The sequence below is a fragment of the Narcine bancroftii genome, chromosome 1, assembly GCF_036971445.1.
Source record: "Narcine bancroftii isolate sNarBan1 chromosome 1, sNarBan1.hap1, whole genome shotgun sequence".
Lineage (NCBI taxonomy): Eukaryota > Metazoa > Chordata > Chondrichthyes > Torpediniformes > Narcinidae > Narcine > Narcine bancroftii.
Genome location: NC_091469.1, coordinates 83,649,848 through 83,668,989, shown reverse-complemented (window position 1 = coordinate 83,668,989; position 19,142 = coordinate 83,649,848). Strand labels below are relative to the sequence as shown.

Genomic DNA, 19,142 nt, shown 5'->3' with positions numbered 1-19,142 from the left:
CCACCTTTTACCTCGTAACGGTTCGCCATCGAGCCGGAAGCGCCCTGCCGCTTGTTTACCCGTCGCCATGGCAACGCGCGGGCCGGCGCGGCGGGGAAAACCGTTTGAAAACTTCCCCAATCTCGTTGACTCCCCGTGACGTTCGAAGCGAGTTGCTGAAGATCGGCATGTCCAGCCCTTCCCAGCCTCGTGTGGGGCTTCGCCACTGCGCACGCGCGTGGAGGGAGCGCGGTCAACGGGCCAGCGAGGTGGGTGCGCTGCGTGGTTGAGGAGAGTCAAGTCGAGGTCATTTATCTTTCAGCTCCGCTCTGTGAATGAAAAAGAAGGCGATTCTTCAACGTTGGCCAGTTGATATTTGGCATAGTCTTGGAATGAATTCCCAGGAAGAACGGAGAGTGGCACTTCAAGAAATAAATTCTGCAGACACCGTGCTTGAAGCAAAACCACAACATGCGGGAGCAGCTCAGCAGGTCAAACGGTTTTCCACCTTTCTGATGTAGCCCCAAGGTTAAGATACATAACTGACATTTCAGGCTGGAGCCCTTCATCAAGGTCCAAGTTGATCAGTGGAGTGGGGGGGGGGGTGGGGGGGAGGAGAGGACAACTGGAAATACAGGAAAGAGGGGGGGGGAAGGCAAGCCCAAGGCAGGTTGGATGGTGAGGTTGGGATTGTTGCGGATAGAGTGGAAGTAGAGAAGTCCATGTTAATGCCACCTGGTTGGAGAAGTGCCCAGATGGAAAATAAGGTGCCGTTCCTCCAATCTGCAGGGGGTCAGGGTGGGATAGTACATCAAGCCATGTGAGTCTGGGTGTGTGATTCAGAATTGGAAAGGTTGGCTACTAGGAGGACGTTATCAATGCGGTCAGAGAGGAGGTGCTCAGCAAAGCGACTTCCCAATAGGCGACTGTAGAGAATGCCACAAAGGGAACACCAGATGCAGTAAAGTTGCTTTACTTGAAAGGTCTGTTTGAGGCCCCAGATTTTTGGTGAGGGAGGAGGTGTGGGTGCAAGTCTTGTACCTCCTGCGGCCACAGGGGAAGATGCCTGTGGGGGGGGGGGGTTGATAGGTGGGGAGGGATGAGTGCACGAGGGAATCACAGAGGGAGCGGTCCCTGTGGGCTGAGTGGGGAGGAAAAAGAAAAATGTGTCTGGTGGTGTGATCCTGTTGTGTGTCGGAAATTGTGCGTTGGATGTGGAGGCTGGTGGAATGGTAGGTGAGGATGAGTGGGATTCTATATTTGTTGAGTCTTGGGTAGAGGGGGCCAGGACAGATGAGCGGGAAATAGAGTGAAGGCTGAGTCGATAGTGGTGGAGGATAGTGTGAAAGAAGGCAGACATTTTGGAAGATCTGGACTGGAAGACCTCATCTTGGAGGATCTTTCCTGGACCCAACATACGAATGGCATCATGCAGAAAGCACATCAGTGCTTCTACTTCCTCAGAAGTTTGTGGCGGTTTGGTATGACTCCAGAAACTTTGGCAAATTTCTAGAGGTGTGGTGGAAAGTGTGCTGGAGGGCTTTATACTCAGGGGTATTGATGCAGCAGAGACAGAGAAATTGAGAAAAGGGGATGGAATCCTTGCAGAGGATAGCGTGTGAGTAAATGTAGTCATGGTATTTGTGGGAGTCAGAGGGTTTGTAGTATATATATCAGTGGAAAGCTTGTCTCCCGAGATGAAGACTGAGAGATCCAGGAAATGTAGAGTGTTATTGGAGATGCACCAGGTGAGTTTGAAATAAGGGTGGAAGTTGGCCACGAAGTGGATGAAGTTGACAAACTCATCGCGGGTGCATAAGGCATTCCCGATATAGTTGTTGATTTACTGGAAGAGAGTTGAGGGTCCTCCCTTTATAGGCTTGAAGCATGGATTGCTCCAAAAAGTCCACAAATAGACAGGTGTAGCTGTGACCAATGTGGGTACCTATGGCTACTCCTTTGATTTGGAGGAAGTGAGATGAGTTAAAGGAGAAGTTGTTGAGAGTGAGGACAAATTCTGCCAGACAGAGGAGGGTGACTGGTCAGGTCTTTGGTCCAGGAAGAAGCAAAGTGCTTTCAGACTTTTTTTTGTGGGGGATGAAGGTATAAAGGGATTGGACGTCCATCATGAAGATGAAGCAGTCTGGTTCGGGGAATTTGAAATCATTGAGGAGATTGAGGGCGTGTGACATGCTGCAAATGTAGATGGGGAGGGATTGAAACAGGGGAGAAAAGAGAGTCAAGATAAAAGGAAACTAGATGGATGGAGCAAAATCAGGCAGGAACAATGGTCTACCTATATGGTTAGGTTAGTTCACCTTGGGTAGAAGGTAGAAACAGGCAGTGTATGGGTAGGAGAGAATGAGGTTGGCCGCCGTGGAAGGGAGGTGACCAGAGGTGATGAGGTTAGAGATAGTGGCTTGATGTGTAGTGGTGGGGTCCTGTGGGAGGGGTCGATAGGAGGAGGTGTCTGAGAACTGTCGTCTGGCCTCAGCAAGGTAGAGGTCAGTGTGCCAGACCACAACTGCACCACCTTTATGTGTAGGTTGGATGGTGAGGTTGGAAGTGGAAGGCAGAGTGTTATAAGGAGGTAAGGTTGGAATATAGGGGGGGGGTGGTGGTAAAGTTGAGACTGTTGACGTCTTGGTGGAAATAAAATGGTCCAGAGAGGGGAGCTGAACAGGACAAAGTGTCCAGGGGAGGAAAAGGGCTTGAAGCAGGAGAAAGGATCTTGGGTGGGAAGGGGGGGTGGGGAGCGCGGGGTGGAGAGACATAGTCATGGAAGTAAGCTCGGAGGTAAAAGAAGAAGAGATTTCATTGCTCCTCTGTGGGGCCCTACTGCCTGACTACCATGTAGCTTTAAATTGCTTGTAGAATGGGGAAATGAAGATCCTTGGATGGCTGGTGTCCATGTTTGGCAGCCCTGACTTTGAGGGCTGCAGTTTCCCAGGAAGCAGTAGATGGTACAGGGCATTGGTGTGGGAGAAGATCCCTGTTCTTCCACCCCCAACATCCCAGTAAGATGGAGGAGTCTTGGAGAAACCCTATTGAGAAGGAAACTTCTGCAGCAGACCAAAAGCCTCACACGAGGCCACAGGCTACTTTGGGGAACCAGATATTGGGTCCATGATATAAGGGGGCTGATGGTGAGCAGGACTCCCAAATAGGCCTCTGGTGTTGATCACTTCCTAATCCTTTGGGAGTTTGGAACTAGGAGTTGAAGAAAAGTGCCTTGAGCCTCCTGCCCAGTTCATCCTGGACTGGGCAGGAGGGTGTGTAGTTTTGGAGGTTTAGATTCAGATTTATTGTCAGAACACATACACGATATTACATACAACCCTGAGGTTCTTTTTTAATTACCAGTTATTGGTAGTGGAAAAAAATTTCTCTTTTCTTTGGCTTGGCTTCGCGGACGAAGATTTATGGAGGGGGTAAAAGTCCACGTCAGCTGCAGGCTCGTTTGTGGCTGACAAGTCCGATGCGGGACAGGCAGACACGGTTGCAGCGGCTGCAGGGGAAAATTGGTTGGTTGGGGTTGGGTGTTGGGTTTTTCCTCCTTTGCCTTTTGTCAGTGAGGTGGGCTCTGCGGTCTTCTTCAAAGGAGGTTGCTGCCCGCCGAACTGTGAGGCGCCAAGATGCACGGTTTGAGGCGATATCAGCCCACTGGCGGTGGTCAATGTGGCAGGCACCAAGAGATTTCTTCAGGCAGTCCTTGTACCTTTTCTTTGGTGCACCTCTGTCACGGTGGCCAGTGGAGAGCTCGCCATATAATACGATCTTGGGAAGGCGATGGACCTCCATTCTGGAGATGTGACCTGCCCAGCGCAGTTGGATCTTCAGCAGTGTGGACTCGATGCTGTCGACCTCTGCCATCTCAAGTACTTCGACGTTAGGGATGAAAGCGCTCCAATGGATGTTGAGGATGGAGCGGAGACAACGCTGGTGGAAGCGTTCTAGGAGCTGTAGGTGATGCCGGTAGAGGACCCATGATTCGGAGCCGAACAGGAGTGTGGGTATGACAACGGCTCTGTACACGCTGATCTTTGTGTGTTTCTTCAGGTGGTTGTTTTTCCAGACTCTTTTGTGTAATCTTCCAAAGGCGCTATTTGCCTTGGCGAGTCTGTTGTCTATCTCTTTGTCAATCCTTGCATCAGATGAAATGGTGCAGCCGAGGTAAGTAAACTGGTTGACTGTTTTGAGTTCTGTGTGCCAAAAGGAGATGTGGGGGGGCTGGTAGTCATGGTGGGGTGCTGGCTGATGGAGGACCTCAGTTTTCTTCAGGCTGACTTCCAGGCCAAACATTTTGGCAGTTTCTGCAAAACAGGACGTCATGTGCTGGAGAGCTGGCTCTGAATGGGCAACTAAAGCGGCATCGTCTGCAAAGAGTAATTCACGGACAAGTTGCTCTTGTGTTTTGGTGTGAGCTTGCAGGCGCCTCAGATTGAAGAGACTGCCATCCGTGCGGTACCGGATGTAAACAGCGTCTTCATTGTTGAGGTCTTTCATGGCTTGTTTCGGCATCATGCTGAAGAGGTCCATACGACTCCTCCTTCAAAACAAGCGACGCATCACCCTCATCAGTGTCTATGCTCCAACCCTTCAGGCGGAACCAGCAGAAAAGGACAAGTTCTACACTGATCTGCGCAACCTCATCCAACGCACCCCTACAGACGACAAGGTTGTCATCCTTGGCGACTTCAACGCTCGCGTCGGCAAAGACTCAGAAACCTGGCCAGGGATCCTCGGCAAGCATAGTGTCGGCAAGTGCAATGACAACGGGCGCCTCCTGTTGGAACTCTGCACAGAACAGCAGCTTGTCATTACTAACACCCTTTTCCAGCAGAAGGAGAGCCTGAAGACTACCTGGATGCATCCCCGATCCAAACACTGGCACCTCCTGGACTACGTTCTGGTGCGAGGAAGAGACAAACGAGATGTGCTCCACACCAGGGTCATGCCCAGTACGGAATGCCATACTGACCACCGGCTTGTTCACTGCAAGCTCAACCTTCACTTCAAGCCAAACTTCAAGAACAGTGGAGCTCCCAGAAAGAGGTTCAATGTTAGAAACTTGCAGTCAGACGTAGTGAGAGGAAACTTCCAGGCAAACCTCAAAGCAAAGCTCGAGGATGCAAACTGCCTCACGGACACGTCTCCTGAAGCCCTCTGGGATCAGCTGAAAACAGCCATACTGCAGTCCACTGAAGAGGTACTGGGCTTCTCCTCCAGTAAAAACAAGAACTGGTTTGACGAAAACAACCAGGAAATCCAGGAGCTGCTGGTAAAGAAGCGATCTGCCCACCAGGCTCACCTTGCAAAGCCTTCCTGGCCAGAGAAAAAATGAGCCTTCCATCTCGCATGCAGCCATCTTCAGTGCAAACTCCGGGAGATCCAAAATGAGTGGTGGACTAGCCTCGCCAAACGAACCCAGCTTAGCACCGACATTGGCGACTTCAGGGGTTTTTATGAGACACTAAAGGCAGTGTACGGCCCCTCACCCCAAGTCCAAAGCCCTCTGTGCAGCTCAGACGGCGAAGTCCTCCTCAGCGACAAGATCTCCATCCTCAATCGATGGTCAGAACACTTCCAATCCCTTTTCAGTGCCAACTGCTCAGTCCAAGAATCCGCCCTGCTCCAGCTCCCTCAACAACCCTCGAGTCTCGAGCTGGATGAGGTTCTTACCTGGGAAGAGGCATATAAGACAATTGAACAACTGAAAAATGGCAAAGCAGCAGGTATGGATGGAATCCCCCCAGAGGTCTGGAAGGCTGGCGGCAAAGCTCTGCATACCAAACTGCATGAGTTTTTCATGCTCTGCCTGGACCAAGGAAAGCTGCCTCAGGACCTTCGTGATGCCATTATCATCACCCTGTTCAAAAACAAAGGCAAGAAATCAGACTGCTCAAACTACAGGGGAATCACGCTGCTGTCCATTGCAGGCAAAATCTTCGCTAGGATTCTCCTTAATAGACTAATACCTAGTGTCGCCGAAAATGTCCTCCCAGAATCACAGTGTGGCTTTCGCGCAAACGGAACTACTGACATGGTGTTTGCCCTCAGACAGCTTTGACACCGTGAGCAGGAAAGGGCTTTAGCAAATACTAGAGCGCCTTGGATGCCTCCCCAAGTTCATCAACATGGTTAATTGGTTTAAGACTTTATTTAAAAACCCTCTGGCTAGAGTGGTCATTAATAGACAAATTTCTTCTCCTTTTTCATTAACTAGATCTTTATCTCCAGCATTATTTCTTTTGGCAATTGAACCATTACTACAATTAATAAGTCAAGATAATAATATTAAAGTTAATAGTGAGGAATTTAAGACTATTATTTCTGCTGATGATGTTTTAATTTATATAACAGATCCTGAAAATTAATTAAGTTCAATTTATAAGAAGTTAAAGATTATGGAGAAATATCTGGTTAGAAAATCAATTGGGATAAAAGTGAAATTATGCTATTAGTTGAGGGGGATTATGGTTGCTAAAAGGAAATTGGTCAATTTAAATGGACACAAAATCCAATTAAATATTTTGAAATTAAAATTGATAAAAATTTGGATAATTTGTTTAAATTGAATTACTTAGCATTATTTATCCCTTCCTACTTGTAACCCTCTATTTTTCTTTCATCCATGTACCTTTTAAATGCCCCCAATTTTTCCAGCTTCCACCACCACCCCTGGCAATCCATTCCAGGCATACCAATTCTCTGTATAAAAAAAACTTAACCCTAAACTTTCTTCCCTTCACTTTTGATGTGAAAAAGACTTTCAATGTTTTTTTTATATTTTGAAAATAATTTATGGTGAGTAAAGTTTATTTTGGGTGGGGTATGTATCTTGCTGTCCTGCATGTTTTGTTTGCCTGCTTGCATGTTTTGCACTAATGACCAGAGAATGCAAATTTGTCAGGTTGTACATGTGCAATCAGATGACAAGAAACTTAAATTGACTTGAGTGAACTTAAACTTAGTGTCCTAATTTGAAACCATCTCTAACAATGCCTGCTACCTGACCTGCTTACTCCCTCCAGCTTTTCATTTTTTGTGCTGTGAAACTCTGCTGGCAAACTTCTTCAGATATGTGGTGGAAAATGTGTTGACCAGTTGCATCATGTTCTGATATGGGGACACAAATACCCCCGAGCGTAAAGCCCTGCAAAAGGTAGTGGACACAGCCCAGGATATCACAGGCTGAATCCTTCCCACCATTGAGAGTATCTACAGGGAGCACTGCTTTTTTAGAGCGACAGCAATCATCAAGGATTTACATCACATGCTCTGTTCTCACTGATGCAGGCAAAAGAGGTATCTGCCACAAGCCTCGACCCATCCTCAACAACAAACTTAATTAGTGACTCATTTAAGGACTCATGCATTTAATTGATTCTTTCCTCTTTACTGCAGAATTTGATTATATTTCTTTATTTGTTTAGATATGTACATTGAGTACAGTTTATTGCACTGCCAATTATTGGTAATTCTGTCTTACCCATAGGAAAAAAAATCTCAGTGTTGCATGTGATAGAAAGTATGTACTTTGACAATAAATTGGATGTATCTATCTTATATGGCTACATAGCTTGTGAGTACGTTGCTATCGCCTGCCCAAATCCAACTTCGTCTGTCCTATCTCCTGTGTGACATGTGGTTACACTGGGCGCCCTGGCGCATGCCCAGTTGTTTCAACAGCGCGCGCCCGCCTCCTGTTTTACATAGCCCCGCCTATTGTTTTGCATAGCCCCGACGTGGCACTGCGTGGCGCCGCTGTGTGTTGTGGGAGACAGATTGGCTCCGCCCGCTCAGTTGGACCAGGAGTACCACTTACAGTGGGAATCCCGGGCGGCGGGAGCAGCGCCATGGGTCACACAGATATCATGGGAGCGGCGGAGGACATCGCTGACCAGGTAGTGGCCTTGGATACCACACCAACCCCATAGCTGGCGGCGCGCCTTCAAACGAGATCGTGATTTATTCAAAAAGCTGCGAAAGTCTCTTCCTAGCCTAGACCTCCCGGCCCCAGCAGCCTCACCCCTGCCCCTCGCAGCGTCCGGCCTCAGCCTGACTCTCACCCCTTTATTCAGCCCATCTCCCGCAGTGCCTGTTCCCCAGGGCCTCAGTTTGTCTCTTCCATCAGCCTAGACTCCCTTCCCAGGTTCTCCCAACAATGTCGACCCCTCCCCCTCCCAAAGCCTGAGAGGCCGTATCTCACCTCTCCCAGGTCCAGACGACCCTGCCGTGCCGGCCTCCATCTCTTGGTCGACCGCCCTCCCCACCCCTACAGAATTATATTCTCCCCATTTTGCTTTGAGAACTCGTTCCTTCCTTATTCATATTAAGGATGACGATAATCAATAAAAAAATTATTATAATTGTTAAATTTAAAGGATTATTGTAGTTCAGTAGACAGCGATAACAATATAGGGAACATGTTTTGATCCTTATAAATTACATGTAAAATCAAACGTTATAAAGTTCTTTGTGAACTCCGATCTCCAATTTTACAGTTAGATTCTCAACGTTAGCATATTGTAATGTCATTCTCCCAGTTTAGTAGTGCTGTAAACTCCGGTTTATATCTCTACACCAAGTCCTGTATTGTTTTATTGTGACACAGTAACGATGTGGCGACGTGATTCGTTAACAAATGTGTACCAAGATATTGAAGATACAAATATGAATAGAATGTTGAAGAGCAAAATGATGGAAGTACCCAGGTCAAGAAGCATCAATGTTAACGTTTGGTTCAATAATGTTTCATTGGAATAGGATAGAAAGTGTCTTTCCTTAAGTGACCGTTATGAATTCCGGCAGAATGTTAACCTCCCTGTTACTTTGTGGAAATGGCTTGACCTCTTTCTCAAGCAATGCAAGTTCACATCGTTTTTCAGCCAGTGACATGCATTTAGAGTTTACAGCTGATTTGTATGTGCAATAATCAGATAATCTGATTTCATTAAGGTTGATTGAAGGATGAATATTGACTCAGGATATTTAAAAAAAACTTCCTGTTGCTGGTCAGATTTGTGCTCATGAATTGTTTGCATTCATTTAAAAATTCATGTGCATCCCTGAACAGAGCATTTTTGTAAATCCACTATTCTCTTGACATTGCACACACGGTGTTTATCTGGTTTGACTTGGAGGCCAAACTGAGATTTGGTAAATCAGTGGTTCTCAACCTTTTTCTTTCCACTCACATACTGCTTTAAGTATTCTTTATGTCGTAAGTGTCTGTGATTAGTAAGGGTATGTGGGTGGAAAGAAAAAGTTTGAAAACCACTGTTTTAATTGTACCTAATTGACTCTTTATCTACACGGTATTACATCTCCAAAGGAAATGGGCCAATGACAATTTTTCTCAAGCAAAATATTCAGTAACAATTGGATCAAGAGCAGTGACAACCTTTCCACCCACATACCACCTTAAGCAATCCCTTACTAATCACAGAGCACTTATGACTTAAGGATTATTTAAAGTGGTATGTGAGTGGAAAGAAAAAGGTTGAGAACCACTGGGTTAAGTGCTCAGCACAATGCAGTGGTTCTTGCTAACAAGTTCAAGTTTATTGTGACAAAGGCTATTTTGTGAACAGTCCAGCTTGGCAACCCACAGTACAGTAGTTTAAAAAAAAACCCACAGAGTGTTAGAGATCAGCTTAGTCCAGAGCAAGACAACATTATTTCTCTAGTGTGAGGATCATTCAGGAGTCTGATAATGGCAGGAACGAAACTTCTTGAATCTGGTGGTATGTGATGTCACACAAAACTTCTTCCAGATGGAGCAGGGTGAAGAGAATGTGACAATGGTGGGATGAACCTTTTTGTATTTTTGCTACTTTTCCAAGGCAGCAAGAATTGACATGGTGATGTTATCCACAAGACAGAAACGGAAAACAAAATGCTTTTATTAATATCTCATCAAAATGGTATCTAATAGATTGAGCCAGGCTTGTTTGCTTGATAATTTCTCGGCCTTTCAAGAGTGAGCAATGCAAATATGCACCATGACTCAATTGGATGGAATTCGTTTTTATATAAAAAAAAGTTTAGGGTGCTTGAGACGAATAGAACACTTTAGGATAATGGCTTGTGAAGCTTTCCTGCCAATGGCATTTTCATCGTTTGGGTGTGGTATGTTGTAAATGAATGGAACAACTCCATTTATTGTCAAACAGCAAGCTAACATTCCCTGCAGTTCATAAAAAAATAAACTAAATGTAGTAATTTGTTACTACACCTCTGAAGTTAATGGGTGCATTAACATAAGGAGAGGGGAAGTCGTGAGGAAACACAGTGCTGCCTTACGACTCCTGGGGATTTTAATTTTAAAAAGTGTTAATTGAGTAAAGTTTTTTACCATTAATGTTAGTTTAAAGTCTTTTTAAAATACTGGCAAATTTAATGATTATGTCACCGAAAAAATAAAAAACTGAACTACACTGAAAGAAAAATGCGAACAGAAAAAAGAACCTGGGCCTACCTCTTCAACGAAGCCAGCCATTGGAGTTCTTCCTTGACCTGCTGGAGACAGCCCTGAAGAGGGACTATCTCATGGAACCATCCCTGCGGCTCTTCACAAAGATGATGCTGTCCCAAAAGTCCCAAGGAGTTGCGCATGCACGCTGTGGATGAAAAAATTAAATGGAACATCAAGAGCGTCTAACAAATTAATATATTCTGTTCACTTTTAGCAAAATTGTAGTTTACTCACCAGTTCATATAATTACATAATTGTGCAGTTACACTTGATAACATTAGAGGATTGGCTCCCAAATATCTTTATGTCAAGAAGCTATGATTTAATAAAATTGTAGCCTATTTATTTAACACTAATAGATTGTTTGGAAAGTTGTAAGATTCTCTACTTGTTTTCTGTAATGCTCCAACAAAGTGAATGATGTACCTCTGCAGGGGTAGTTCCTTGTGATTGAAGATAACATTCCCACTCCATTTCATTGTTCTGAGGTGGCAGCTGATGTCAATGTAGAATCCTTGGACTCTACCGCAATTGGGGAATCCATTGCTTGAAAGAACAGGTGAATAAAAAGGGAAGTGGTTGTTCCTACCACTCTTTCATGTGGAGTTTACTTTTGTGTGTTCTGTGGGAAAGAATTTGAGGTCCTTGGAGGCATTTCAAATGTTCCTCATCCAGTTTGATTTGCTGTGAGTCCAGATTTTGAGAATATGTTTGATTTTCCCCCCCTCACCCACTGTCTGCCTGGAAATCACAGCAGGAAGGTGTCTGTTTCAGGACTCTGATGATAGTGGGTGAAAAATGTGCAGAAGTTGCAGCAACTCACTGACAGCAATAAAACCCTTGGGATCCAGAATTCAAGCAACTGGCAGTCTCAAGGAATCAGCAAAAAAAATTGAGCAAAATAACTAAAAAGAGAATAAAATAATAGATAAAAATATGTTTAAAATTATAAAAATAAATGTTCTCTGAAGTAACACAAACCTTTGGTGAAGATGAGAACAAATATTCACCCAGAGGAATGCCTTCATTGTGCTGCTGTTTTGATCAAAATAGTGTGAACAGCAATGGCTTTGCCCAGGATGAAGCCACTTGGTTGTTGCCGCTTGCCATTGGGGTGACTCTCTCAAAGTATCTTCTTATCCCTGCTTAATAAGAATCGTCCCAGTCAGCGGCTTTATCTGTAAACTTGTGGGGGGGGGGCGGGTTAATTATCTATGATGTTAGTCTTTCGGGCGGCTTGGTGGAGGGGGAGGAACCTGCAGATACAGCGACGGTTAAATGTTTCAAAGAATGTGAATAAAATAATGTAAAATGCTTTAAAGTTTATATCTTCATGAAAGTGAAGTTTGTACAGTGCAGTATTTTTGTCTTTTAAACTTTATCTCTTGATGCAGGCATATGTCAGAATCAGGATTTATTGTCATGAACAAGTCATGAAATTCAGTGTTTTGTGGCAGTACCATAATGCAAACATGTATATTACAGCCATCATGATATTTCTATAAATAATAACAATAAGAGTGCACGAAAAGTAAGGCAATGTCTTTGCTTCATTGATTATTCAGGAATCTGATGGCAGCGGGGAAGAAGTTGTCCTTGTGCTGCTGAGTGCTCGTTTTAGGCTCCTGTAACTTTTCCCGAATGGAAGCAGAGTGAAGAGGGCAAGGCCTGAGTGGTGGGGGTCTTTGAAGATAGAGGGTGCTTTTCTAAGACACCACCTCATGTAGATGTCGTCAATGGAGTGAAGTCTGGTGCCTGTGATGTCGCAGGTCGAGTTAACAATCCTCTGGAGTTTTTTCTTGTCCTGAGAGTTGGTGCCACCATTCCAGTCAGTGATGTAACCAGCCTGAATACGCTCCACAGTACACCTGTTTAAGCTTACGAGAGTCTTCGGTGACTTCCGACCTCTTTAAACCAAAGTATAGCCACTGGCAAGCTTTCTTTGTAATTGCATCCATATGGAGGCTCCAGGAGAGATCTTCAGAGATGTTGACACTACGGAATTTGAAGTTCTTAACCCTCTCCGCTATTGAGCCCTCAATAAGTCGTGTTCCCCTGACTTCCTCCTGAAGTCCACAATCATCTTGGTTTTGCTGACGTTGAGGGCAAGGTTGTCGTTGGACCATTCAATGATTGGACCTATCTCCCTCCTGTACACTTCCTCAATGCTGTTCGTGATTCTGCCGACAACTATGGTGTCATCAGTTAACGTGTAGATGGCGTTGGAATAACTTGTAGATAGCATTGGAATTGTGCCTGGCCACACAGTTGTGGGTGTGAAATAAATAGAGAAGTGGGATGAGGACATATTCATATGCATCTGTGTTGATAATCAGTGAGGAGGAGGAGGAGGAGGCATTATTTCCAATTTGTATGACTGTGGTCTTCCAATGAGAAAGTCAAGGATCCAGTTGCAGAGTAGGGTATAGAGCCCTAAAGTTTGTAGCTTCTTAACACACACTGGGGGAGTAATGGTCTTGAAGGCTGAGTTGTAGTCTATGACGAGCAGCCATATGTATGAAGTGCTGTTTTCAAGGTGATCTAGAGCTGAGCAGAGAGCCAGTGATGTTGCATCTGCTGTGGAGCAATTGTGCCAATAGGCAAACTGCAGTGGGTTCCAGATCTTTACTTGGGTACATGTTAATTCTGGCCATGACCAGCTTCTCAAAGCATTTCTTCACAGTAGAAGTTAGTGCTACTGGGCAGTAGTTGTTGAGGCAGCCCACGCTACTCTTCTTGGATACCGGGATGATTGATGCGCTGACTCCCACAATGAGAGGTTGAAAATGTCCGTGAATACTCTGGCTAGTTGGTTGGTGCAGATTTTCAGTACCCTGCCAGGTATGTCGTCAGGGCCTGATGCCTTGCAAGGGGTCACCCTCTTGAATATTGTTCTGACGTCATCCTCTGAGACAGATATCACAGGATCCTAAGCCTTTTCAGTAATTCTAATAGGCACTGTTTGGTTCTTTTCAAAGCAGACATAGAAGGTGTTACCTCATCAGGTAATGAAGCATTGCAGCCATCTATAGTGTTCGCCCTCACTTTGTAGGCTGCAATGGTCTGCAATCCCTGCCATAGCTGGCATGTAACTGTCTGTAGCTTCCTCTGGAATTGCCACTTTGCATCAGCGATGGCCCTCTGCAGGTCATTCCTGGACTCCTTGTAAAGATCTTGATTCCCAGCCGTAAATGCCTTTGCTCTCACCCTCGGAAGATTTGGATTTTGATTCATCCAGGGCTTCTGGTTGGGGAACACCTGGTATTTGCACGTGAGCACACACTCATCCACGCAGATCTTGATGCATATTCATTCAAGTCTATGGATGAGTTCTTGAATATGTTCCAGTCCACCAGTTGTGCAAACACTCTGCCTCCCTCAACCATACCTTCGTCATCTTTACCACTGGTGCTGTGGTCCTCGGTCTCTGTATGCCGGGTGTGAAAGTACAGCCAGGTGATCAGACTTGCTGAAGTGTGATCATGGTATAGTTTGGTATGCATTTTTCATGGTTGGTCATGTGTGTTGAATCCCTTGGTCTCGCATGTGACGTGTTGGTGGTAATTTGTCAGAGACTTCTTCAGGTTGGCCTGATTGAAGTCTCCCACAATGATTGGGAAGGCATCAGCATGTGCTGATAAACAGCATGGCTGTTTATCACAGTGTTCAGCCCCTCCAGTGCCAGCCTGACGTTAGCCTGGGGTGGAATGTAAACTGTAACCAGGATGGTGGTGGTGAACTCCCTTGTCAGGTAGAATGGGCGACACTTGATCGCCAGATGTTGCAGGTTGGGGGAGCAGGACAAGGACATGACTGTCACATCTGTGCACCACGATGAATTTATGATGACATAAATGCTGTCTCCTCTGGTTTATCCAAAAGTAAGTCTCAAGCATCCACAAAATACGCTTATCTCCACAGGTACTGATGCACTCGTCTCCAATCGCCATAGGTACCGGATACCAGGGTTTTTACTGTTCTTGGTTCTTCAGCACGATCAAGGCCCTTAACTCTGTAGTGATAGAGCAGCAGTCAATGACTGCTGGATTGAGTACCTCAAAAACTGCCTGATTTGTGACGTAAGTTCCCTTGATCCCAATCTGCAGCTGCCTATTCATCCTTGCTACCTCTTCTGACTGGCAAGATGTCAGAAAGGATTTCAACTTAAAACAAAGTAATTGGCATTTCAGACACAAATCCATAATCTCGTCTACAAGAGGACCTCTGAGACTTTTGTAATGTCTGTATTTAAGAGGGGAAAAAAACCCAAATATGTCTACAAAAAGATCTCCCTGCTGTTTTGGCATAAGGAAAGTCATCACCAGAATCTTCAACTGCCTTATCCCAATGGCCAAAGAGCTGCTCCCCAAATAACAGTGTATTCTGTCCATCTCGAGAGACAGTACACTTGACCTTCACACCGCAACTTGAGAGCAATGGAGGGAGCAGCATCAACAAGGTATTTTTTAAAAAGCTTCTGTCAACTAGGATGCATCGTGTAGTACTTTCCTTAATCACTGCAACTCACAAAATGTGTCCACATCACACCTTTGCCTCACGATGGCATGCAAGCCATGATCTAGCTTCACTGAAGTTAGGCTGCAGAATTTGCTTGTGCTTTTTCCCAAACCTTTTCATGACTGCATTTCACCTCCAATAAACTTCCCTCTGAAGTGGACCCAATCTGCATGATAACTGGAAAACTCTTCAACCAATGTTACTTCCTCCCTGAACCAAGTCCTCTTGACCAAGTCTGTGCTGGAGCTACAGTATTTGTGTGGATGCTTTTGGAGGCTGAGCTCAAAATCTTTGGCATTTGGTTCACTAAATCCTTACTCTTTCTAGCTGTAAGACTACCACCAAATTGAGTTCCCAAAGTCAAGATGTGACCAGATCCTGGAAAACTTCGATCACTCCCCATAATCTCAAACAATATATCTGAGCAGTGGTAAACAATGATGATGTGATTGATCTAACCACCGCCGTGGCACAGTCTCCTGAGAATGTTTTCATGAGAGTTTTATGAGAATGGGGCCTCAACAAAAGATCACGATCCAAAATGTTGACTGACCATTTCTTAGTGAATGCTCTCTGATCCACTGAGCCCCTCCAGCTTCTCTTTGCTTACAAATACAAGTTGATAGGCAGGGAAAGAGGATTTTGCATCTACAATGCGAGGACACCTGTATCAATGGGTACCGAAATCCTGCATGTTTCTTTGAGGCCACAGAATAAGAGGTAATGTGAAAGCATATTACGGTAATTTTTAATCTTAAATTGATCATTGAGGTGTATTAGGATTTCTGTCCAGCAGAGAGCAATCTCTGGATACATTGTGCAATGTAAGATGTATGCATTTGAATTCTCAAGTTTTTTCCTTGCACAGATCCAAGTAGAACGTATGATTCCAAGCATGCATTTGTTGAAATTGTTACTGAAGCAAATACTTCTACAACTGACTCTAAAGAAAACATACAGGACCCTTCCAAGTTCAAGACTATTATCATCTGTACACATACAAGCATACAAAAGTGTTTTTCTGGACCACTGTGGATGTGCGAGCTCAATATAATTTTAAATAAATATAAGTATTTGGACCTGCAGATTTTAGTATTCCTTGCGTTTATCAGTGTTTCTTGATTTATAGAGAAGATGAACAGAATGAAAAATTGCACCATTCTCAGGAGCCAGAGTAGTCACTGTAACCATGTGTGCTGCCATTCTTAAAAAATAAGTTACGGAAATTTTAAATAAAAAGCAAATGCATGAAAATTCAGCACATTGGGCAGAATCTATGGAAAGAAAATTAAATGATTTGGGACTGTGACCCTTTGCCAGTTCGGTAAAAGATCGAAGATCCAACATATCAAGTGTTTCTCTTTGTGTATGGTGTCTACTATACTGGTATGCATAGATTTTTGTTGTTGTAATGCACTGGGTTGCAGTATTGGTGCATACAAGACTACATCTGATAACACTGGGTTTCAGTCTTGGTGCATGCGAGACTACATCTGATAACACTGGGTTCCAATCTTGGTGCATGCGAGACTACATCTGATAACACTGGGTTCCAATCTTGGTGCATGCGAGACTACACCTGATAACACTGGGTTCCAATCTTGGTGCATGCGAGACTACATTAGATAACACTGGGTTTCGGTCTTGGTGCATGCGAGACTACATTAGATAACACTGGGTTTCGGTTTTGGTGCATGCGAGACTACATCGGATAACACTGGGTTCTGGTCTTGGTGCATGCGAAACTACATCTGATAACACTGGGTTCCGGTCTTGGTGCATGCGAAACTACATCAGATAACACTGGGTTTCAGTCTTGGTACATGCGAGACTACATCTGATAACACTAGGTTTCGGTCTTGGTGCATACGAGACTACATCTAATAACACTGGGTTTCAGTCTTGGTGCATGCTAGACTACATCTGATAACACTTGGTTTTGGTGCATGCGAGACTACATCTGATAACACTGGGTTCTGGTCTTGGTGCATGCGAAACTACATCAGATAACACTGGGTTTCAGTCTTGGTTCATGCGAGACTGCATCTGATAACACTGGGTTACAGTCTTGTTCCGGCCTTGGTGCTTGTGAGACTGCATCTGGCAACACTGGGTTCCAGTCTTGGTGCATGTGAGATTGCATCTGGTAACGGTATCATCAGGAAGCTTAGTTGCACTGGCCACAATACTAGTATGCTTATTTCTGCACTGTATAACTCTTGAGGTATATTGAGCTTTATTAATGGTGTCCACAAGACTGTCAGTGGGTATTGTTGTATGTATTCCTTTCTCTAATTGTTTTCTCCAGTTTTTGCGGATGACCAAACAATACCTGCCACATCTTGCCAGATTGTGTTTAATAAGTACTTTCTTGGAGGATGGAATTCGCATGTGGTTTCAGTGGAATGAACAGCGGGATTACATTGAGGTCACTTGGAATTGTGGCTACTTCCTGGCTACATGTTTTGTGTTGATTAATCTATTTGGGCAATTAGGTGAGTGGCAACAAACTTCCCCTTTCATCTTTACCATACTATTTGATATTTTGATCTGCCAGTATTTAGATTTTTTTTATTTTCCTTTCTCCAGGGGGCTGCATTCTGATATTAAGTAGAAATTTTGTACAACATGCCTGCTTTGGACTGTTTGGAATTATAGCATTACAGGTAAGCAACTGAGATGGTGAATGGTGTTTTTGTTAACTTTCTTCTGAGGGCCCTTATTATAACCCCCAGTGTTCCAGAGTATCCCATGCTCTTCCACAACCACGTTGGTATCATAATCATGAGATGAGGTCTAACAAAATTTCCAGGCGCTTTCGGAGTGTAAAGAAAATAATCAGTTGAGTATCTCCCTCCATTTCACCTATTGATGTGTGAGGCTGAAGGTCCCCTACAACTTTCTGAGGAATAGAACTTTAGTTCTTCAAGCCTGCTCTTCCATGTGGCTTCACAATTTCACCTGTTTGACTTGTTCTCTATTGAAACAGGAGGCTATTTGGCCCAGTAAATAAGCCAGCTATTGGAACAATCCCATTTCCCATGTGCAACCTGTTCCACCTCAGATCCCCTGTGCTGATTGCACTACGACCTACCTCCAGTAGAATGTTGGAGGAAACCAAAGCATCCAGGGGAAGCCCACATGGTCACAGATAGGTCGTGCAAACACTACAGAGGAAGGTGATCAAACTTCAGCTCCTGGAGCTGTGAGCCAAGTCTACCTGCTACACTACTGTGTGATCTAATATTTACCCAGACTTGCACCACTTCAGAATAAAAATTTGCAAATCTTTATTCGCTTTTGATGGTCTTCATAACCTAAACAGTACATGTGCCCATTCCTACCCCACGTACCCTCGTGAGATGTTCCTTTCTGTGGGGGTTATACTTTATCATTTGCAGTGGGAGCATGTTGGTAGACACTAACTACCCTTTTTATATGATTACAGACAATTGCTTACAGCATTTTATGGGATCTGAAGTTCCTGATGAGGTGCGTCTCTTACCTATGCAGTTCGCTACATTTTTGTATCCTCATCTCTGGCCCCCGTGCATGTACCTTATCGATGTTTCTATGAAACTGCATCCTTTTCATTTCAAGTGTGGGTTGGGGAATAAATGCTGACATTCTGAGAATGATCTAACACATTTTCAGGAAGTAAGTTTCCACTTTATGTTGATCCTCAAGTGTCAATATCCAATGATTAATTCACTGATCCTCTCTACTCTGATTTAGGAACCTTGCCCTTGGCGGTGGCTTGTTGCTATTGCTTGCTGAGTCCCGTTCAGAAGGTAAAAGCATGTTTGCTGGTGTTCCAACAATCAAAGAGAGTTCCCCAAAGCAGTACATGCAGCTTGGAGGTCGTGTGCTGCTCATCCTGATGTTCATGACCTTGCTGCATTTCAACTCCAGTTTCTTCTCGGTAAGTCTGGTCACCAGGACAATGTTGATTGTATATATGACACAAGATTTGAAAGAGCACAATGCTGTCACAACTTAAGTAGGCTTAGAAGCCGAGAGTTCAAGAGTGGTCCAGTATTAAAGTGACCAGTTCATCAAAAGCTTTTTTTTTCTGGGATTCTCTCATTCCACATTTGGAATTTGTGCTACGTTAAGAGGTTATTGGTATTAATTTCATTGTGACTGTTGTAGATTATTGGATTTA

General features: G+C 44.5%; 2 protein-coding genes across 13 annotated transcripts in view; one reads left to right on the top strand and one right to left on the bottom strand.

Annotated features, from left to right (window-relative positions):
* LOC138760602 (serine/threonine kinase-like domain-containing protein STKLD1) overlaps positions 1-335 on the bottom strand; it is a 70,662-nt gene extending 70,327 nt beyond the window's left edge. Inside the window, exon 1 of one of the 4 annotated variants that reach the window (XM_069931402.1) lies at positions 12-335. In XM_069931402.1, the coding sequence (XP_069787503.1) occupies positions 12-29 (18 nt within the window). In that variant the 5' untranslated portion in view covers positions 30-335. The remainder of the gene's footprint in view (positions 1-11) is intronic. The other 3 variants (XM_069931387.1, XM_069931370.1, XM_069931377.1) reach the window with 3 other exon arrangements.
* The window catches only part of surf4 (surfeit 4), a 24,447-nt gene continuing 5,445 nt past the window's right edge, over positions 141-19,142 (top strand). The window contains exons 1-5 of one of the 9 annotated variants that reach the window (XM_069931590.1): positions 141-248; positions 17,286-17,472; positions 17,567-17,643; positions 18,426-18,469; positions 18,713-18,899. In XM_069931590.1, the coding sequence (XP_069787691.1) occupies positions 168-248; positions 17,286-17,472; positions 17,567-17,643; positions 18,426-18,469; positions 18,713-18,899 (576 nt within the window). In that variant the 5' untranslated portion in view covers positions 141-167. The other 8 variants (XM_069931581.1, XM_069931619.1, XR_011355802.1 and 5 more) reach the window with 8 other exon arrangements.